At 38.8% G+C, this 23,376-nt stretch overlaps 2 protein-coding genes across 3 annotated transcripts in view; one reads left to right on the top strand and one right to left on the bottom strand.

Annotated features, from left to right (window-relative positions):
• LOC111872332 (RNA helicase aquarius) overlaps nucleotides 1-23,376 on the top strand; it is an 83,152-nt gene that overhangs the window by 2,675 nt on the left and 57,101 nt on the right. Inside the window, exons 3-6 of the mRNA XM_023866088.2 lie at nucleotides 595-751; nucleotides 1,699-1,905; nucleotides 2,385-2,553; nucleotides 3,284-3,462. Of these exons, the coding sequence (XP_023721856.1) occupies nucleotides 595-751; nucleotides 1,699-1,905; nucleotides 2,385-2,553; nucleotides 3,284-3,462 (712 nt within the window). The remainder of the gene's footprint in view (nucleotides 1-594; nucleotides 752-1,698; nucleotides 1,906-2,384; nucleotides 2,554-3,283; nucleotides 3,463-23,376) is intronic.
• On the bottom strand, nucleotides 11,944-22,686 carry LOC111872330 (probable G-protein coupled receptor Mth-like 5). Of its 2 annotated transcripts, none has more exons than XM_023866084.2 (7): nucleotides 22,387-22,686; nucleotides 20,643-21,055; nucleotides 19,500-19,800; nucleotides 16,965-17,043; nucleotides 16,207-16,373; nucleotides 15,044-15,179; nucleotides 11,944-13,159 (listed from the first exon to the last, which is right to left on the bottom strand). In XM_023866084.2, exons 1-7 carry the CDS (start codon nucleotides 22,484-22,486, stop codon nucleotides 12,892-12,894), a joined length of 1,464 nt encoding a protein of 487 aa, XP_023721852.1. In that variant the 5' UTR covers nucleotides 22,487-22,686; the 3' UTR covers nucleotides 11,944-12,891. The 2 variants fall into 2 exon arrangements, with proteins under 2 accessions (XP_023721852.1, XP_023721851.1); XM_023866083.2 differs by having other exon boundaries at nucleotides 20,643-21,058.

Below are 23,376 nucleotides of genomic sequence, written 5' to 3' on the forward strand. Positions count from 1 at the left end.
GTACGCGGGTTCAAATACCTGGCGGAGGTCGTCGAATTTTTAAGGGCGGAAAAATTCAGGGAACAAGTCCTCCAGGAGGGACTTTAAGCCGTGGGTCCCATACCTTAGCTTTACGGCACGTAAAAGAACCTCATATCTCCAAAGGAGGTCACTGAGCCAAATTACGGACGTTTCCCGCCCAACAGCAGTCTCTAATACCTCCGGTAGATGGGGGAAGCATTACAGATACCTCTCAGCTAGTAGAGCCGGTCTCGCTGGCTGGGCGGGACTGATGGTAAGCACCAGTACCGGTAGGATATAGAGACTGGTAGAAATCATAGAGGGAAGCACAATGGACCGATACAGGTCTAAGTGCATGGGGAAACCCACCCTCTCCAATAACTAACTGACTAAGTTAAGGAATGAACTCTAATAGAATCTCTAACAAACTAAAATATTAACTTATTGGAAGCAGTGGAAGAATATACTCAACAAGATAACAAAAGGGATGGAAAGGTTGTTTTATAGTAGCATTAAGTGGGCATCTGACCCTAAATAAAGAGCAAAGAATGGTGATGGTTATGTCATTTCTTCATTACTTTCCATGAATTTTAGTTTTTCAATTCGCCGTATCATGATGTTGGAGTTCAGCCAGTATTTGGAGAATTATCTGTGGCCCAATTACCTTACATCAAAGTCTTCACATGCTCACATGATGTCCATTGTGATCATGGTTAATGAGAAGTTCAGGGAGAGAGTTCCAGCTTGGCAGGTAAGGCATTGTTCATCATAAAAATATTTGAATAAACTATAGGTAGAATTTAAGAAATGATAAATGCTGCAGTGCTGACATTAGAATTGGACTGTTTCTTTTGCATCTTTAATTCTAAAAAGATACATCCTGAACTAATGTGTGAAGATACGAAGTATCTCATAACAGGGGCTAGTGGCAGGCTTTTGTGAATGTGGTGATGATCTTTGAGGTACAATACAAGCTAATATGAGGTGGTATCGGAAAGTTCCTGGACTCTTAGGCGGCCCATACATGTACAAGCCAGGCTCGGATTAATTTCACCACACACGTATGAGTGGCAACCCACACATGGACGAGTTTGGTTCATTGGAACCCGAGCCGAGTCAGACTCACGAGCCAGACTCGTACATGTATGGACCCCCTTATTGTTGTAACTGCCTTGGTGAAAGAGGATGAGAGGGGAGGCCAAGGTCACACTTCTGAAAGCCTATTGCATCAGTCTGCCACGTGACACCACACTGTGAACACACATTTTTACACGAGTGCTCTTTAAACTTCGTGTTTTGTTTTGTCTTTGATGGATGACAAAACCGAGTGACGTATCTGCATTAAATTTTGCCTGAAGCTCGGTAAAACGCCCCAGCCACTTCACCCCTGGGGAATGAGGTCTTGGTACCCATTGGATAAGAGGCTGGGTGGGCCCCAGAACCATTCTGGATGACATGGAAAGGAAAAAAGAGCTTGCCCCTACCGGGACTTAAAATCTGACCCCTCAGCCATGCAGCCCATATCCAGTCATCATACTGGCTGTGCTGTCATGGCTCCACATTAGCTATGTATGGTATGGTATTTTTATTTGAAATATAAAAATTTCCAGGCCCATTTGGTTCTCTGTATATTAGAAGTAATTAATAATTTGGACCATTCTGCAGTCCTATTAACCCCGGGCACTTTTCAATTTTCAGCCATTTAGGAAGCTACAAGAACATTTTCCTGGCTTCTTCCAACAAATGTTGGAGGCCTGTCTAATGGATGAGCCAAATTGTTCTCTTCGTGAACAGACAGCACTGTTGGTTTTCCTAAACCATTGCTTCAACAGTATGGAGGTGGACCTCATTCGTGACCAAGTGAAACGGCTTGTATCACTATCTATGTGGGTCTCATTACAGCAGGTAAATATTTTTTGTACCATAATCTAGATATTTTTTAAATTCACTGTACTCTTGCATTGAGTTGGAAGTTAAATGAAATGTTAGATGACCACCACTATTAACATTACTACTACAATAATTTACATTTCAGTTTTCTTTTTTGAAGCAAATTTTCTGTTATTATATAATATGATACATTGCACTGGTATGGATGCATATCGGTAATTCAATGACTAAACATATTCTCATATCAACTGTCTGATGATGGTCTTGACCAAAACATGTAGCAGAAAATAGAAAGGTCTACTGTGTTTCAGTTATGGCTTACACATTTACATTAACATTACTACTACAACAGTAATTTACATTTTACATTTTTTAAAGTTGGATTCTGCTGGTGTGCAGTTGTGTGTAAATATCAGTCTTACATGAGAATAGTATGTTTCAGTTTTGGTTTATACATGTACAGGGCTTTTTGCATTTGGACTTCATTTGTTTAGGGCCGGAGAGAGCAAGAACTACGAGCTGTTCCCAAATGGAGAAAGTACTGGAAACTGATTCAGCGCAAAGACACTCAAGAGGCGAGAGAGAAACTGGACTGGGAACGTAGATTCCTGCAAAGACTTATGGTCAAATTCATGAAGTTACTTGAATCTTTACAACCAGAAGGTTAGCTTGATTACTGCCATTGAACTAGGATATACTCTGTATAGTGCTGTTATAGTACTCTGTGTTGTTGCGTCTAAATGCTGCAACCTTGAACACTTATTGCATCTTTTCAGTGCTTATATTCATTCAGCTAATGAGAATGATGTTTTTTTTTTTGTTTAATTGAATACTCTGTTTATATATATGTGCATACAGTTGGGCTTGGACCATAGAAACTTAATTGTAAATTGGGGAAAACTATGATTAGAAAAGTTAAATGGATTCTGTGGTGTAGGACTGTACCTGAAAATTAGAAGATTATATAGAGAAAGCATGAAAACTTTGTGGAGATGTGCTCTGTTTGGTCATAACACATATGTTTATGGGTCCCAAAACGTTGTAAATATGTTTACAGCATTACCAACCCCATAAGGAAACGAGGGGCACGCGGTAGCGTAGTTGGATGAGGCACTATGCTACAAACCGGAAGGTCGTGGGTTCAAGTCCTGATGAGGTCATTGGATTTTTTCAATTGACCTAACCCTTCCAGCCGCACTATGGCCCTGGGGTCGACTGGCGCGTAGGGCTGACAACCTTACCGCCATCTATGAGCCGATTGTCAAGAAAATGTGGGAACTCCAACATCTCACAACCCTATGGGCCTCCACAGTCTGTTACAGGGATACCTTTACGGTTTTTTTTAACAGAACAAGAGTAAAGAGTAACTTGCTGTTCTTTTGTTGCACTGTAGGTGAAGTCAGCAGTGAAGTGGTTCACTACTGTGAACGATTTTTGGAATTAGTAATTGATCTGGAAGCCTTGTTACCTACACGTCGTTTCTTCAATACTGTACTTGATGACTGTCATGTAGTGGTTCGATGTCATCTCTCACACCTTCCACGTCTGCCGGAGGGAAACCTGTTTGCTCAGGTAGGGAGTTTCTGCTTACGTTTCATAATGTAGCATGTAGAACTGTGTAACTATCACAGTATTTTGAGTTTCTCTGTGCAATATATATACTTCATACAGTTTAGCAGCTGAATGCTGTATCATTCTGCCATAAGGGATTAAAGGAAAAATTATTTCTTTGTGAAACATGATTGATTTACAAAACAAATGTGTAGGTGTATTAAGCATTTTTTATAATTCCATTTAAAATTTTTATCTTAATGGTGGTAATGACATTCATAACCATTTTAGCCTTTCAATACTAGGAGATTTAAATACCTTTAAATAACCAGAGGGCAGAAGAGGAAAGTGGGTTTAAAATTCACAAAATCACATACTTGGGCTGAACTGACTGTAACTACCATAATTTCAAAATCTCTCCATTTTTTATCAGTTGGGGTGAAATTTAGACTTGTGCTGGACCTGCTTACAGAATACATTCCTATTTGTGTAAGACAGCTACTGAATGTAACTAAGGTAAAACTGAACATTAAGTGCATTCAGTATTAGTATCCCAGTTTTCATTTCAGAATCACATTAAAAGAACATTTACAATCAAAACCTGATTCAGGAGGAAATTAAGAGGAGATTGAACTCGGGTAATGCTTGTTACCATTCAGTCCAGAACCTTTTGCCTTCTCATCTTCTGTTCAGAAACGTAAAAATTAGAATGTACAAAACTATAATTTTGCCTGTGGTTCTGTATGGGTGTGAAACCTGGTCTCTGACTTTAAGGGAGGAACATAGACTGAGGGTGTTTGAGGACAATATTTGGATGAAGTGATGGAGGTTGGAGAAAACTACATAATGAGGAGCTTCATAACTTGTACTCTTCTTCAAGTATAATTAGAATTATCAAGTCAAGAAGGATGAGATTGGCAGGGCATGTAGCATGAATCAAGGAGAGGAGGAATGCATATAGGATATTGATGGGAAAGTGAAGGAAGGAGACCACTGGAAGACCAAGACATAGGTGGGTGAACAATATTAAAATGGATCTGAGAGGGATAGGATGGGATGGTATAGATTGGATTGATATGGCTCAGGATAGGGACCAGTGGAGGGCTCTTGTGAATGCAGTAATGAACCTTCAGGTTCCATAAAATGATAAAATGCTGGCAAGTTCTTGAGTAACTGCACAATTGGCATCTTCTCAAGAAGGGCTCAGCTCTACGAGTGAGTGATTACAATAATAAGGAACACCCATAATAGATACCTGTTCTCCATGAATATTGCAGGCCATGTTAGGAAGAGTGCCATGCATTAATAAGATTCTCCATGAATTTATTTAGAAATTTTAACATCTGACTCCATGGCCAGTGTCCTCCCTGAACAGCTGATGGTTGTCCAGCCAGTCAGATTCCTGATAATATGAAAGCCAAAAGTTTATCGTCACATATGCAAAGGTGTGCATGTATGAATCATTGCAGCACAATTCGTTAACACATTAGTTTTTAATGGTGAGGTCTGTCACCATAACCAACCTTCCAGACTGGATGCCACCTTTTACCAACTGCCTGTGACTGCTGAATTTATTCACAATATAAAGATGCTGCAAAAAAAAAAAGAGAGAGAGAGAAGAAGTAAGGCTATCCCTGTACCAGGCCGTGAAGACTGATAGGGTTGTGAGACGTTGAGGGTCCCACATTAACTAGACAATCAGCTCAGAGATGGTGGTAAGGTTGTCAGCCATACGTGCCGGCTGCACTTTACTCCCCAGGAAAATTGTTTAATTAATTTTTTCAGTTGACCTAATCCTTCCAGCTGCACTATGGCCCTGGGGTCGACTCAGCCTCTAACAGATGCTGTACAGTAGATATTTTAATACACAATGAAATTTCCACATATGGTTTTTTTGGGAGAAACAAATTTAAATATTAATGTAAGGAAAAATAATTTGAGATTAAAAATAGGATCAAGTCAGACCAGAGTGTTGGTTCAGAAGGACAGAGGGACAGTATAGAGAAGGATGGGCTATTTTCATATAATTCATTATGAACCTGATGTAAAGAATCAAGTGAATAGTTTATAATGTTTTTATTCCTTTTGAAAAAGCACTTTAAGAAGCAGATATGAAAAGACTTGTTTATTTGGTAACAAAAGAATATATAAATTCTAGTAATTACATTGTTTTCTTGATTGAAGAATACTGTATCTGAAAATAAATTGCATGGTACGAACATTCATTTATCATCCATTCAATAAAATATACTTTTGCATTGGCTAAATTAGCAGCACCTACTGAATACTAATGTAAGTTTTGAAGATTCATGCATTTCAGTATTTTAGTTCCCATTCATGATGTATATTCATCCTGATAGGAAAGGCACTGGTAATTAGATTTCTAACGTACAATTTGATGTTTCAATTAAAATCATGTTTTATCATGTTTAGTGGGAAAAAAAGTCTAAATATTGCAACATGTTTGAACCAAGTTTTATCACTTAAGTCTTAGAAAGAATTATCACATTTATGAAGAGAGAAGCAATCGTTTCACATTTAGGGCACATAAAATGAGCCCATTTAGACTAGGGTTAAGTACTCATTATACAAAATAATACTCAGTATTCAGCAGAATTATGAAAGTAATCACAGAATGCCAATTTAAAATACACAAGAAATGATGTGTGTATAATCTCTCTACGTTTATTTCATGCTAAGCATGCAGAAGCATGTGTTTTCTTATTTAATTTCTGGAAGTGTAATTTGTAATGTGGGGGGGAAAAACTGTATTATGGCCTGAAGGAAAGGCTAGTTAGGCTTAAGAGTATAACAGTAAACATTTAAATAATGTACAGGATTTGGATTGACTTGTGGTTGGACTATACTCAGGACCTCTTAATTCTTCCTGGTTAGTAGATACTGTACAGTATGCACTTTGAAGGCCCAGATGCATTAGACTGGAAGGTTTTAAAATATTACTTCAGATTTTATGATATATCTGTCATTGTCACTGATTTAAAACGTTTCCCGTTAGTTTTCATTTGGAGATGTGTAGCTCTAATATAAAGAAATGTGCGGTTTATCAATTGTTCTAAACTGGCATATTCCACATTCCACAACAGCAGACTAATTCTCATATTATAAACTTTTCCGAGAACTGTCTTAAAATGGAGAAACCAAAATTTACCTCTCACTTCGCTGTCTCTGTGCAACTTTGTCTATATATTAGAATTCACACTTTGAGAGCTCTTTGTCTCTTCTAATTGTTCATTTAATGCTATTCAAGGATATGCAAGCAAGCATTTAGAACACAGAACACAATACAGAACATCCATGAACAGAGAAATACAACAAAAGTTGAGTGTACCGAATTAAATTCCTAAACTAAAATACATAGGACAAAGAGGCAGAACATTCCTCACTAGATACAAAGAACATATACAAGCATTAGGAATAATAATAGTAATTCAGTATACCCAAGCCACAAATCAAATGTGCTTCATGCATATGCAACCATAACAGTTACAGTGGACATTAAAAGGGAAAGGTGTCCCTGTGCTTAACGAATTAAGCACTAGGCCATAAAGACGTATGGGGGAGTGGATGTATAGATCTACATTTTCTTGACATTGGCGCTAGATGGAGGTGAGTGGTCAGCTTCACATCCTGGCTGCTTTACACCCGGGGAAAGAGCCCCCGGTACTCATTAGATAGGAGGTTGTCTGGACAACGTGAAGAAGAGAAAATCCTTGATCCTACCAGGACTCAAGCTCCGACCCCTCGGCCATCCAGTGAGTAGCCAGTTGCTATAACGACTACGCTCTCCAAGCTCTTGGATATTATAAGAACACGTAAAAATGGAAGACACTTAAGACACATTGGAAAAATGCCATATATACAAAATCAGTAAAAATAACTTACACATGAATGACTCAAACATTGATACACATAACCCAATATTCAGAACACTGCAGAAAATGAAAACCAGTTAGCAGCCCACACACCCAGCCCTCCTATATAAAAACAGAACCATTACACAAAACAACAAGAACAGCTACACGTGGCACAAGGGAAAGAAACCAAACACCAAAAAGTTTCATTAACATTGCAATCATAGAGACAGAACAGTATATAACATATCCATCTCTCAAATAAAACATTAATATAACCCATTATTACATATTTACAGATACATCAGACCCACAGCATGTGCGCACAACAAAAGTAACCATGGAATGATAATCTAGTAATAAAATAAAATATTTTATAAGCATTTACACTACTCGTAAAATGTGAAATACAACATCAGCAGTTTTCATCTGCAATCTTATACACCTCATGATGGCCAGTTAGACTGAAATATGCAGTGTTAAATAAATAAGAAGAGACGAGACTTCAATGTGTGAATTTCATGTATGGATGAAGTTGCACGAAGACGATAAAGTGAGATTGCTAATATTGGAATACATGGTGCAACAGGATGCTGCAATACAGTATTCTGGAGAGACAAACTTGCATACAGTCGGAAATAATTGACTTTTGTTATCTAGTTGTTTCATTGCTTCATGTAAGTCAGAAACAATATATGAGGAACAGCTATAAAATATCAAGACTGATTTTCTTGCAGACTACGTGGCCTTGGCAACATCGAGTGGGATGGCATATTAGTCTGTCCTCTCCCCTCCATCAACACTACCACTTCCAAGGCCAGGGCAACAGTGTGGTAGCAGCCTTTGTATCTGAACCTCATCAGAATTAGGTTAAGTGTTAAAGTAGAGCAACATCAATGTGAAATTCCTTGCAAAACTTGGAAAATCCACTACAGAAATGCACAATTTGTTGATGGAAGTTTATGGTGATGGGTGTCTACCGTATACTCAAGTTTTTGAGTGGTTCAGAAGATTTAAAGAGAGAAGGGGAGAGATCAAAAAGATCTGCGTCCCAGTTGGCCTTGCGCATCAAAAACAGGTGCTACATTGAAAAAGAAAGTGGAATTGTTCAAAAATATCGTTGCCTGAGCATTTGAGCAGTTGCTGAATTAACCAGCATTGATAAAGAAAGTGTTCAACAGACTATATTAACATTTTAACATGAAAAAAGTGTGCTCGAAGATAGAGCCAAGAATCCTCACTCCTGAGAAGGAAAAAACAACTCAAATGACCATTTGTGCTGACATCTTTCAAAACACTGAAAATGATCCAAACTTTTTAGGAAATATAATAATTTGTGATGAATCATAATTTTTTCAGTATGACCTGGAAACTAAGCACCAATCTATGCATTAGAAGAGCCACGTCACCAAAAAAAAAAAAAAGCACAGAACAAGAAGTCCAATTTCAAAGCAGTGATGATATTGTTTTCTCAACATATAAAGGATTGTTCACGTTGATTGGGTGCCTGAAGGTCATACCATTAATCAGGTCTACTATAAGGAAGTTCTGACAACCCTTCATGAATGGATGACAAAAAAAAACCTTAAATGTGGAATAATGGCTTATGGATTCTTCACCATGACGATGCCCCAGCACACAATGCACTGTCTGTCAAGACTATTCTGGTGAGGCGCAAGATCCCCGTCTTGGAACATCCACCCTAGTCCCATGTGATTGTTTTTTATTTCCAAAGATCAAGTCTGCATTAAAAGGAAACCGTTTTGAGTCCGTAGATGCAGTGAAGGCAAAAGCGATGGAGGTAATGAAGAAGCTATCAGAAAAGGACCTGCAGCATTGCTTCCAACAGTGGAAAATTCGCCTGGAGCAGTGTAGGGGTTGGGGGGGGGGCAAACTTTGAAGGTTATAACACTTCCATTGTGTGATTAGTTGAATAACAGATTTTAGAACATCAGTCTGCTTATTTATAGCCATCCTATAACAGAACCTGAATTAACCTTTATTCTCATTTTTATGCTAGTGCTTATATGTAGTCTGCCTTGTTGCACATTGCACTTTTTCCACATTAATATCATCACACCTGAGTTGATAGTAAACCGTTATCCCTATTCCTGGACAGTAAGGATTCATAGAGATAAAATACATGGAAACCAAACATGTGGGACATACCAGTTTACTAAGATGTTTAAAATATAACACTGTTTTGCCACCTAATATATATTTTTTACATGTTTGTAAACATACATATAAAACACTTACATAGTTATAGCTGCCATTTTCTTTACTCATTTGTTTTCCATAAAAAAAATGTTTAATTGCCCTTATAAATGCCAAGCTTACAATTATGAATATATTAAGTACAAGAATGGAATGGTGAGAATATCTATTGTTGTTAAACATAAACATAAATAAGTACAGTAAGAGATTCACGCCACTAAAAAAACTCTCTGGTTTTAGTATGCAAGCAAACTATACTGACTGAGTGACCGGTGCTTGCTGGCAAAGTTAGTGCCAACTTTGGCGAATAGAGGGTGTCGCGTGGTCAGCGCAACAAATCCCCACGGCCATTAATCTCGGTTTTCTAGACCGGAGCCGCTACTTGCTTGAAATAGCTCCTCAGTTATCCTCACGAGGATGAGCGGACCCCATTCCAGACCCACTATTTCTCATAAAATCTAGTAGTGCCAAGAACTGAAGTGGACCTCTGACCACTAGACCACAGAGGTGGACGATTCATGCCACCTCCACCACCAAGATAAATTCTCTTTTATAATACATAGGATTTGTTTGGATTCAGTGTGTAGCCAAGTGCATAAATGTTGGTATAAAGAAATTTTTATGTGGCTTGTGGATATTACCTTCATAGCGTGCATCCTGTTGCATGTCCAAAATGTATATAGTGAGGTTAGCTGTCGCCACAACAGAGTGATATTTATGTATCATTCTGTTGTGGTGACAGCTAACCTAACCATATATGTTTGTGGATGTTATGTTGGATATTGGAATTCTTGTGATTTAATGACTGATTTTGGGGGGGGGGGGATATTGGAGCTTCCGTTGTTTTCAGTAGACAAGACATGGCCTACTTGAAAAAATGTAGGAGTTTCATACACATTGATATGGTAGTTGAACTTGAGATTTGAATTATGGATCCTTTGGTAGCGTGTTGGAACCGGGACACTGAACTGTTTGTTGTTTATTAGGAATGGGCTAATTTTTGCCTTCATATGAACTTTAACTTCGCCTGTTCAGTTATTTTACAGCGTTATATAACATAATTGGATTTAAGGTTTGAAAGTGACGAGTGAAATGCTGTATAATCTGGTGGGAGTTCACCAGTGATTTGGTAAGGCTGCTTGAATGGCGTATTTTTTGTGAAGATGGAAGAATATGTTTCTCCAAAACATTGACCCTGTACCAGATTACACAGTGTTACATCTCAGGAGATTACGCTTTATATAATACTGATGTTAGTACAATGATTGTGAACAGTAAATATAGAGGGGAAGTGAAAGTGGCTGTGGACCATTTTATTTTATGATTACAAAATACTACAACTATGTGCCATCAGTGTGATTCGATAATAATACAACTATGAATAATGAATTGAGATGGATTTTGAAAATGATGGAGGACCATTTTATTTTAGTGTTATATCCCCTCGTTGGTGTCTCTACCTTATCGTGGTGAGGGGGTTTGAGTATGCCAAGGACCCTGAGAGCTATACCAGCGGTAGCGTAGCTACTGGCAGGGCCTCCCTTGCTGGACAGGTCAAAGGGTAGGCATCAGACGAGAGACCAAAAACCGATGCCGGAAGCAGCGTCATCACCAGCGACTTGAAGCACAGAGCAAATGATGCTCGAGATGGTTCAAGTTCGTATAGCAACAGGTGTGACCAGAGTGGTTTGAACGGCTGTTGTACTGCGATGTGGAAAGCAAATGGAAAAACTACCACATTATCACTTTTCCTGGATAGTCTCTTTCCAAAAACAGAAGATCGCATTAAGTGGAGGAACTGTTTTGGAAGAGACTGTGGACCTGTCATCTGACAGTTACTGATCAATCAATNAAGGAGAAAGCTCTGGATTGCATTAAGTGGAGGAACTGTTTTGGAAGAGACTGTGGACCTGTCATATGACAGATTACTGATGAAATGTTATATCAAGTACTATGGTATTTTAAGCGCCAGTGAGACATGATAATATGGCTGTGAGTGATGAAAGAGATTTGGAAGTAATTGTGGCCCTTTTAAGGGTCTATTTTGAATTTGCTTGGAGAATAACTGATCTCAGGTGCGACTGAAAAGTGGGTTATCTCCCACATGTCAAATAACGTTACACCTATGCCAACCTGCATGGTAGCTATAAACTTTTCACTTAAGTTTGTGTTATTTACCTTGGAATTAATGCTTAACTGTACTATGGAAGTGAAATCACTTCTGTGAATTTAACTGCTGATGCAAGCATTTTACATCATAAATGAACATCAGTTGGAACTGAATTCATTGGCATGAACTGTAAGTTATTCATCAGTACAAAGAAACAGTTGTATAGTCACAAACATAAGAAATGAATGTGAGGAAGGCTGGGTCTGATGTGCATAGCTTGCGTGTAATAACAGACATACACAGGAATATTTAATCTGTTTATCTGTCAGCAGGAAGCCAGAGAAAATGGCTGAAAAGTGCTGAAACATTTCAACAAGATGTGATGATTCTGTTACCAACTTTGTGTTTCCTGATGTGAGTTATGACATCAAGAGAAGGAATGCTGATTACTAAAGTGAAAAGCTGTTAACCTAGTGAACTGAAAGATCTAAGATTCTGGTACCTAACGAAGGATATCATACAACAACAAACTTCACATTTTATGTACTTCTGGTATTGTGAGCTGTACCTTGGACAGCTAAGTGTACTGTTTATTCCAAAACAGCCTATATTGCCTTCCCATGCACCCTGTTCTCTCCCCTCTTACCTGCTGTCTCCCCCTCCATGATTGAAATTAAATGACTGAATAGGCAGCCCTGGGCTATGATGTGAACCCAGGGCTCTCCTTAACATGAAGGATGAGACCTAGCCACTCTATCCAAATTTTCAGGAGTAATGTTAACACAGCAGGATGATAAAAGGTGATATTTTTAATGACACAGTGATTAACCTGTTTCATGCTTTATAAATTCAGTTTGTGTTGAATGCTGAAGAATGGTCAGCTGTAAAAGTCAACAGACAGCAAGACAGGCTCTTTTCACTGATAATGCCATACACAAGAAAGGGAGACCAGTTTGAAAGTGCTGTAACTTGTCTGCAGTACTGAAAGGTTAACCAGTATGTTGTAACGTGGTAGAGACGGATTTCTCCTCTGCCAGAAATTCCAGATTCCTTAATTTGCCCATGTCAAAATAATATATAAGAGAGATGCTAAAACCCCATTCATCTTGTCCAGTAAAAGAACGTTCTTGCTCATGATATGAAAGCAAGAAAAAATAAATTTCATTTGAGCACTGAACAAACAGCATCCATACAGTGGTGTTTCTAGCAGACAGTACTGTAATATTTTGTCTTCAGTGGAATCGGATCAACTCAGAAGATCGCTGTATTCATTGAGGACATTTCCTCACCCCATTCTGCTGTATCAACTGGTTCTGAGGGCTGGAAGCAGCAACAAGCCTGGCGTAATAGGAACATGACCTGTTGCTGACCCAGAATGCAGATATAGAGAAATATTAATGCCAGTAAAGCATTCACTACTATATGGCAATACACTACTACTGGATAGTGTAGCCACGAGAGCAACAGGAACAACCAAGCAATGGCCATCACCAGGAACAACTTCACAAAGAGTTCAAAGCTGTGAACAAACAAAAATTAACACAAATTTCATAAGCCTAGAAACAATAATCTTCACATTTTAAACATGACTTATTTTATAAAGGTTTTAGACCTAAATGAAATTGTGCTACTGCATCCAAGAGTGGTAGTTAGTTATTGGAGAGGGTGGGTTTCCCCATGTATTTAGACCTGTATTGGTCCATTGTGCTTCCCTCTATGATTTCTACCAGTCTCTATATCCTACCGGTACTGGTGCTTACCATCAGTCCCGCCCAGCCAGCGAGACCGGCTCTACTAGCTGAGAGGTATCTATAATGCTTCCCCCATCTACCAGAGGTATTAGAGACTGCTGTTAGGTGGGAAACGTCCGTAATTTGGCTCAGTGACCTCCTTTGGAGATAGGTTCTTTTACGGGCCGTAAAACTATGACACGGGACCCACGGCTTAAAGTCCCTCCTGGAGGACTTGTTCCCTGAATTTTTCTGCCCTTTAAAAATTCAACTACCTCCGCCGGGTATTTGAATCCGCGTACTACGAGTCATGAGGTGGGAATATTACCTCTAGACTACGGAGGCCGCTTATCCAAGAGTGGTAAATTATCCAGCTTAATTTGTGCTGCAATATTGGTTGAAAGCAATTATCAAGTTTCCTCCTCTATGTTCTTCAACACAAAAAAAAAAAACAGAAAAATCGTAACAAACTGTTGACTGAGAACACCACATTTTAATAATACCATTGCTGCTATTGCTTTGACCTGCCACGTCTCAGCTGAAGCTACATAATATCTGCAGCGTATGCAGTATCATTTAAAAAACCTATTATGCACTTCCCAGTAGGTAAATGTTGTGCAGACACTAATTCAGCAGCAGGCCACGCATGCAGTTATATCTGCTGAGAAGTCAGTGGTTAAAGTATACCATGTGTTGTGGAGTGAATACCTCAACAAGTCCACAGACTTCATCTGGACTCAAGTCTTTCACCTTGACCAAAAGTCTGACCTGTAGTTTTCTTGTCAACCATGAAGCCCTAAATTTGCGTAAGAAAAGAAATGCTATTGTTTGGCCAGGGTGAATATTAAAAATGTCATTAATGAATTCATATAAACATCATTTTAAGTGCATGAAAATCAAAAACATAATCATGCACCTTTTAGAAAAAGAATAACCTCACTACTACCTACCATAGTTCTGACTCATTCTAAATTTATGTGCTGTTGAGAGCAAGTGATAAAGGACTGTATTCTGACTCATTCTAAATTTATGTGCTGTTGAGAGCAAGTGATAAAGGACTGTATTTAAAGACTATGGAACACATGTCTGACTCTGGACAAGAAGCCAGCTATGACTGATTCAGTGGTGTCCCACGTAGTTCCATACAAGGCTGCACTTCATGTAACGTTGTAGGCCAGACTACTTTCTTCTACATCCCTGTTAATGTACCATTCATATTTGCCCTCACATCTCATTTTATGTTAATTATTCAACAAATTATGTAGTATTATCTCTGCTGCCAGTCCCCTCCCACACATACAATTTTACCTAGACTGTAGCTCAAAAGAATAACATTTGCAAGTGTTTTCCTTTACAAACCAAAATTCATGAGAAATTGAGGTCTTTTCAATTCTAAAGCTTGTTACTTTTGTTTTAAACCACCGTTATAACACACTGACCAAGATTTTTAGTAATTACTTGGTCCGCCTAAATTAATTTTGATGGTCTCTCTTCAACAAAAGAAGTATTTCTGTTCTTTAGTATGTTTTGTCAAACTCATTGTTCAGGTGAATACAAGGGATCACCAGAACATGAATTGCCTGGTATTGTATTCTTCCACATACAATGGCATTCCACTTTGAAAAAAGTATTGATGTACTGCATTCAGTATATCATTCAGAAAGCATAATTACCTGTACTTCATTTTATGGTGGATCCTGCCATATGTAGACATTTGATTGATGACTTGCCCTGTTGTTAGGTAAAAGAATATGTTTACCAAAACTGTGAAAGCCACAGGAGTGAAGAAAACTGCTTTGCCAAGCCATCCTGACAAGAAAACAAATTTTCAGGTGTTGAAATTACTTTGATTCTGGCAGATGTTTGGTTCCACATAAGATAAATATGTTGTGTACCTTCTGTTCTACTGATATTTGAAATCTTATTATTATTATGGCGTTGGAACGATATAAACAATATTTGTCACAGCTGAGCTCACTTATTTTACTGGTAGTGGATTAAAAGAACTATCACACAACATAAGGCAAAAAAAATTGTTGGGTTAGCCCTTATTCATTAATAATGCATGTGATTTAAACTCTGATGTTACAGTCACTAAGCTAGTCAACAAGTGCACGAAGATGAGAAACTTTATACTGAAAATAATGAGAAAACATGGGGTTGACACAAAAGAAATGTGTGGGTATCATTATCCTTCCGACTACTTTTGGAAGCTTCTAAAATAATAGACGCAAACTACAGAAAACTCCAGTATCCAGGCACATTGAATTCTCATGCAACTAGCAAAAATTTCAAAGAAAATTTGCTACTTCTATAAAATTACTATAATAGTAAAGCTGGAATCCTTGTATGTTCATTCACCTGCCACATGGTAGTTCTCCCAGGTGTGGCATGCTAGTGGCTAGCAATACTGCCTATCATCCCTTACACATATGTTAATGATAGTAGAGGCCGGCTGAATTTGTGATCGTGTTGCAATATATCCAAAATCTCTCACCTATCAGTGCACTATATCTAGGGAGACTCCCACATAAGAACTAAAGGAAGAACATGTCTTGTTGATTTTGTATTGGGTTTCTGTAAGAGGTTGTCTCATACAACTGGGATACCCAAGTCCCACACGTGCAAGGTAACTTGTAATCAACTGTACTATGTTGCTAGCATACAAAAAATGTGTGTTACATATGACCAAGAACATGCTAATGAAATAAGAAGAGGTGATTTATACATAAATGCAACTGCTGAACTGCAAGAAACTGTTAAGATCTGATGGCTACTATTGCCTGTACAAGATCACTACCAAAATACAATTACATTACAAATGTGGTGAACTGACCTATGGTTTTCTGTGTTGATGGTGTTGTGCTTTTGAGATTGTTCGTATCCAGCATGAAATGTGCAAAGAGAGCAATGCTGGCCATCGTAAATGTTACACCCCACGCATAACAAGAATAGTAGCAATATTTTCGGCCATCAGTTACCCGCAGAAACACATTCCTGGACCTGAGAATACAAATTTCAAATTCTTCCATCAAATATATGTTGCATTTAGATTAAACATTTATGAGATAGGAATCCTTTTTTTTATTGCTAGTGGGGTGGGACTAGGAATCCATTTTTTTTATTGCTAGTGGGGTGGGACTAAGTCCCTTGTACTGCGGCCACTTCTGGCCTATTCTACCAGATGATAGGTGGGGGTGATTGTGGAGCAATTGGTGGAATGAAGATTGGCAGGGGAACCGAAGTACTCGGAGAAAACCTGCCCCAGCGCCACTTTGTCCACCACAAATCCCACTTGAGCAGACCCAGGATCGAACCTGGGCCACCGTGGTGAGAAGCCCACGACTAACCGCTTGAGTTATGGCGTGGCCAAATAGGAATCTTACTACAATACTTCTGCACTATCAGAACAGTCATTTAAAAGATTTATATAAAAGTGTTATGGCAATGTGTGCTTTTAGGCAATTTAGGGACATTTACAGGTTCAAAATAACATAACAGGGCAATGTTATGAATTCTTAAAAAGTACTAAACATGATCCTGCCTAACATTTTATGTTTTGAAGTATGATTTACTGTGGCTGAGAAGACATACCTGAAGGTTTTCCAGATGTAGTAGCCCAGACTGTTGAGCCAAAAGAAAGCAGCCATTAGGCTCACATACATCACAATGTCTAGAAAAATAATCCAGAGTCATGTAAACCAAATATAATTCAAAAGTATATGAAACCAATTTGATATCTGCAGACTGCATATTATATAAAAATCTAATCAGCATTCCAAATACTGTAGTATCAATCAAGGGCTGAATAAAAAAGGTCTCAAGCTTAAAGTAAACAAATAAATAACAATGAAATAATAATAACAATAATAATAATAATAATAATAATAATAATATAAATGGGCTGCTGTATTGTGTTATGTGGAAAACAGGTTACAGTGTGTCTGAGATTTGAACTCAGGTGTGATATCAGTTGAAGACGAAGATGATTGTTAAATTCTATGTCCAGCATATTTCCAATACAAACACACCACTGGGAAATTCAAACATACTGGGTTAATACTTCTCTCACAAGGTGGCAGGGGACACAAATGGATCACAATGTAGACTCAGAAATCTGTGTATGTGATATTACAAAATTGTATGACTATATCATTTTTATAGACAATTTACTTATTATTTTCATTCAGTAATAATACTTTTCTAATATGTTGTATCTCTATTCTGCAATACTGATTAACTCTTTTTTTTTCCCTAAATGTTCTTCCAGTAATTTTTTTTCTGATAACATCAGTATAGTAACTCTAGACTATACTACTTCTTAATTTCCTTTTGAGGAATGAGATTTTCTGATGGCATCATTACTGGCCTTTATTCACCAGCTGTGATAGCTCTTTTCAATTCGAATTACAGTGCATAAAACTCGGTTCAATGAATTGGTATATCTCACTTGCCCATAATTTATATTGTATGAAAACATTACACATATAACAAATTTAAATAAGCAGTTTGTTAATTTTTAAACAATATCAGGACAATACACGACTGCACCCAGGACTTCTGCATTACAACTCTTTAACCTTATCCCCCCAGCTATGAAGCCAGGTTGGCAACTGTACTGTAGCCATACCAAAGGAGAAAACCTTTAAAGCCTGTATTTAGGAAACCAGGACCCACTGGACAAAAGGGCTAGGCCTATGTCTATTTTCCATGCACTTTCAAAGCAAAATCCGGTCTAGAAAACTGAAATTAATGGCGATGAGAGCCGTTGCGCTGACCATGCGACATCCTCTATCTGCTAAAGTTGGCACTAACTTCACCGACAAGTGGCGGTCGCACGGTCGGTATAGTTCGCTTGCAGACTAAAACCAGTTTTTTTTTTGTTTCAAAGCAAAAAACTTCAACCACATAAATCAGTACCATGATGGCTGCAAGTTGTGGAATGGGTTATATAAGATGGGACTAGTAACAAATCCATTGCAATGTATATTCCAATGACGTATGTCAACATTTTTAATATTTTTAAATGACTGATGAACACGTGGTGAAAACATAGGGAGTATGCTTTGTGAATAAATGCTGATTTCGTCAATAATACTCATGTCTTCAGTTGTTTATTATTAGTTGTGTTGTGATAGATGGAGTGATATACATAGCAGTGAGAATACGAGGTGCTATCGGAAAAGTTCTTGGACTAGGTCAAAGAAGAAATGCTGGCTTAACCTACTCAATTTTGGCTGTCATCTCCTTCAAAATAATCTCCTTGGGAATGTACACAAAAATCACATCATTTTTTCCATGCTTCAAAAGCACTGTGGAAGTCATTTTCCTTAATCCTGTAGAGTACCGCATGTGATTCCCTTTGGATGTCAGTTTCAAAATGTCATCCTTTTGGTTTCATTTTCAATTTGAGAAAACAAAGCAAAATCACAGAGGGCTAAGTCTGGTGAGTATGGAGGATTGGGAACGATAACCATCTTGTTGTTAGTCACAAACCCTGTGGTTTTCAGGGATGTGTGGGTGGGCATGTTGTCATGATGGAGCAATGTGGCATATCTTCAAATTTCCTCTTAAGCTCTCCTGCCAAACTCCATAACTGAGCCCAGTGGTGTCTACGAGCTCATGGATTGTTTGGTGACAGTCTTCATGGATGAGTTCTCAAATTTTTTCAACATTTTCTGTTTTGCTGGTGCTTCATCACCCTGAACGTTTGTCATCTTCAGCTGACATGCAACTGGCCTTGAAACATGAATGCCATTCAAAAACTGAAGTCCAGCTTAAAGAATGCTCTCCAGAAACGTCACGATGCATGTCAGGCGCTTCGGTAGCAGATTTACTGAGCTTCATGCAAAACTTGGTGCGAACACGTTGCTCGATATTGGCATCCGTCATAGATAAAACAAAACACAAAGTCGAAAAAGCACTTGTGCAAAAACAATGCGTGTTCACAGCATGGTCTCACGTGGCAGACTGATGCAATAGGCTTTTGGAAGTGTGACCTTGGCCTCCCATCATCATCTTTCACCAAAGCAGTTACAACAGTAGTTGGGAACGTTCCGATACCACCCCGTACTTTCATCAAAACCAAATAAAATTACAATTTTATTAATATTGGTTTAAAGAACATACCTGCCACCAGAAAGCTAACATGGCTAGTGAATTCTGTGAAGATGCTGACAAGGTCAGCAGCTTGGCTTGTTATGAGGCACAGAGAAATTGATGTTAGAATGTTGCCAACTAGATCCTTCAGTTGAGGCATAACAAAATAGATGACAGCTATGATGAGGTAACATATGATGGCCAAACCATGGCCTACAGGATTTACAATGCGACGCATGAGGTAATCTGTGAAGTCCGATTTGTTGAAGTCAATTTCAGGAACACAGACAATTGCAGTCTGTGCTTCCAGCTCCCCATGTGTCAAAACCACCTGTACAGAAAACAGCACAATTCTATTTGCATCTTCTGTTATAGGGATGAATGAATTCAGATCTTTGGATTGATTTCTCCACATAGGAACTTAGAATGTGTCTGGCCACATGCAATGCAACTGACATCCAAACATAGCGGCCTCCGTAGTCTAGGGGTAACTTTCCCACCTCATGACTCAAGGTACGCGGGTTCAAACCTGGCGGAGGTTGTGGGATTTTTAAGGGCGGAAAAATTGAGGGAACAAGTCCTCTGGGAGGGACTTTTAAGCCGTGGGTCCTGTGTCATAGCTTTACGGCACGTAAAAGAACCTCATGTCTCAAAAGGAGCCCACTGAGCTAAATTAAGGACATTTCCCGCCCAACAGTCTCTAACGCCTCTGGTAGATGGGGGAAGCATCGAGATACCTCTAAGCCAGTAGAGGCCGACCTCGCTGGCTGAGTAGGGACTGATGGTAAGCACCAGTACCAGTTGGGTATAGCGGCTGGTAGAAGATTATAGGGGGACGCACAATAGATCAAACTGGTCGTGCTGCATGGGGAAACCCACCCCCTCCAATAACAACAACAACATCCCAACATTGCAGCTTCTTGATTAAATGATTATCTGTTGAATTCAAGCAAGCATTCCCTGATTCCAACTTGTTCTTAATTTTTTCATTAATGTAATTTTGAATTGTTACTGTTTTCCCCACACATTTGAACTTTGCCAAAGTTACATTCTGACGCTGAATCATAAACATACATGATAAAAGCCACAAAACTGAGAAATGAGGCCTAAACAGTATGAAGCAAGTAATGTAAACCATCATAACAGTGCATGTGTGTTTGTCATTGGGCATACCTTATCAAGACAGTAAGTTCCTTGTTTGTAGTCATAATGCCACTGAGTATCGCCATCCTCATTTTGGTGTTGTTGAAGCAAATCATTGTCCTGAGTTATTTCAACACCCTCCGGATGTGTGACATAGTGTCGCAGTATCCCACTTGGAAGTAATACTAGACGATCATGTGAGTCTGAATAATGGTAGATAGACCACAGCTGCCTTGGGCACTGTGGTATTCCAATAATCAAGTTAAAGCCTGGGATTTGTACGTTACTTTGTCCATCTTCATCCGTGAACAGTGGTGACCATACCCCTGTGTCAGTCTCATTGCCATGCACACAGCGAGAATCAACCATCAGTTCATGTCTTTCACAGCACTTCTGCACTCTCACCAGTTCATTATTTTCCTTCTTCTGTGGTGGATCTTGAACTGCTATATAAAGTAACAGTGAATTAAAATTTTTATAATTATTACATTTATGTATGTAGTATACAGAAATCATCATGAAAGTAAAAAACTGATCATGGGATTCTAATGAGAAGAGAGCAAGATACTCCCAGAACAAGGAAAATAATTTTTAGAATGATATTTGTGCATATGCCTGAAATATCTAATGCCACCGTAGATTCACTAGATTTTCATCCAATTTTGTATTCATGGTTATATTCTAAATAGGTGAATGTCATTATTAAACCAACAGTTTGAATACATTTACTTTATTTAGATGGATATTCCTGTCTGCTTCTGTATTTGTTGGAATATGTTTAGATAAGTGCTTCAGAATTTTAGAGGGAAATGCTGGCAGGCATATAAACTTATTTACCTCATTTCCCTATAGAATCCAGAAAGTATGGTAAAAGGTAAAGGTGAAGCTATCCATGTAATGGGTCGTTGAGGCCCATAGGGTTGTGAGAGGTCGAGGCTTCCACATTTTCTAGACGGTTGTCTCAAAGATGACTCAGGATGTCAGCCTTCCGTGTTGGCCCCCCTTTTAGACCCTAGGAAGATTTCTGGTACCCATTTCTGTTAGAGGCCTGAGTTGACCCCTGGGCCATAGTGCAACTGGAAGGATTAGGTCAATTGAAAAATCGAATGACCTTATCGGAAATCGAACCCAAGACTTTCTGGCTTGTAGCATAGTGACTGAACCATGTTACCGTGTGCCAAGAATCCAGAAAGTAGAATGTACAATAACGTCCACAGTATAATGATCTCAATTCATATTAAAAAAAAACTGAAGATTCATCTTGACTTTATGCACAAAAAAAAACACTTTCCAGTGGGGTGGGACTCCACACAGTAATGCCTTTTTTTTATTGCTAGTGGTGTGGGACTAAGTCCCTTGCACTGCGGCCACTTCTGGCCTTTTGTACCAGCCCCAGATGATAGGTGAGGGTGATTGTGTAGCAATTGGTGGACTGAAGATTGGCAGGGGAAACCGAAGTACTCGGAAAAAACCTGCCCCAGCACCACTTTGTCCACCACAAATCCCACTTGACCAGACCCGGCATCGAAACCGGGCCGTCGCGGTGGGAAGCCAGCGACTAACCTCTTGAGCTTTGGCGCGGCCCAGTAATGCTTAACTCGATACACCATTCTTCTGAATTTTATTGGGAATTTAACTTGCCAGACCATTGATTTGTATTGCAGATAAAGGTTAAAAGGGAATTAAAATAGTTTTAAGATGAAAGTAAATTTGCGAGACAAAACAAAATTCAAACCCAACAATTCATCACACTACACAAAATTCATTATTTTACCTTCGACCCCCATAACCATAGACGAAGTGTTGAACGGGGAGGTGTGTGTCAGAAGACACACCGTCCCTAACACTATTAACTTCACATTACATCCCAACATTGCGCCCTCTTTCCGAGTGTTTGTTATCTCAAGTACAATATAGAGTCACATCTTTGTTTACAAAATTGGTACCGCATGGAAATCCATTCCGAACATGCTCTCCACCGTTATAGCCTTCAACTTTTTGCAACGCACATTTCCGCTTTTACGCGTGATTCATCACTTTACACAGATGTATGAAAAAAGCCAAAACAATGGAGAAGCCTCTTGAGGCTCTTGAGCGTTAGTAATCTGTGTACTTCAGCGAGTTTTGGCTTCCACCTAATACCAGTAACTTCTGCCATCTATCGAACATAGTAGGAAACAATTAGTGCAGAAGCCGTATGAAATTGGATAGATTTTGTTCTTCGTATTGTTATTTATTTTTGGTTTGTTTGACAGCTCTGTTACAAGCAGAAGATGCTGTGTAAAGTAGTGGGATGATTGGTGAATGACGAGTTGGAAACTCTGGGGAAAGACGCGATCGTAGCATTTTCGTTCCAAGTTTGATGTAAGCCATCCAACATTTCGCAAGAAAATATCGCCGCCGTCATCAGGGCCAAAGACAAAAGTCAAGGGAGAACCTCCGAAACTTTGGGTTGACTTTCACCGGATAATGCGATGTAGTATCACAGAAGCCAGAACCCTTCTGAGAAAAACCTATCACAATATCAGGCCCCTGGGCCAAGATTTGAACCTAGGACCTCCAGAATATGAAACGAGTGGTATCTGTCTACTCACTCACTACGTTCAGTTATTCCTCCTTTGCTTTTCCTACTGATAATATAAACCCTATTGTTCTGTCTGTTGCCATCCATCATATTGATTGAATTATCCCATTTCTCAGGATCGTGTAATATTCATTTGTAGTTTATTTAATGAATGCACTAACTTGAACTATGAATGACTGC

Source organism: Cryptotermes secundus, unplaced genomic scaffold, assembly GCF_002891405.2.
Source record: "Cryptotermes secundus unplaced genomic scaffold, Csec_1.0 scaffold55, whole genome shotgun sequence".
Lineage (NCBI taxonomy): Eukaryota > Metazoa > Arthropoda > Insecta > Blattodea > Kalotermitidae > Cryptotermes > Cryptotermes secundus.

Excerpts from the sequence above, each read along its gene's own strand:
- LOC111872330 (XM_023866083.2), bottom strand. The coding sequence starts at position 22,486 with ATGTTGGGATGTAATGTGAAGTTAATAGTGTTAGGGACGGTGTGTCTT. Across the intron at positions 16,374-16,964 it reads TACATCTGGAAAACCTTCAG|GTCCAGGAATGTGTTTCTGC; the intron begins GTATGTCTTCTC and ends TTGTATTCTCAG. Across the intron at positions 15,180-16,206 it reads ATCAACACAGAAAACCATAG|GATGGCTTGGCAAAGCAGTT; the intron begins GTCAGTTCACCA and ends TTTTCTTGTCAG.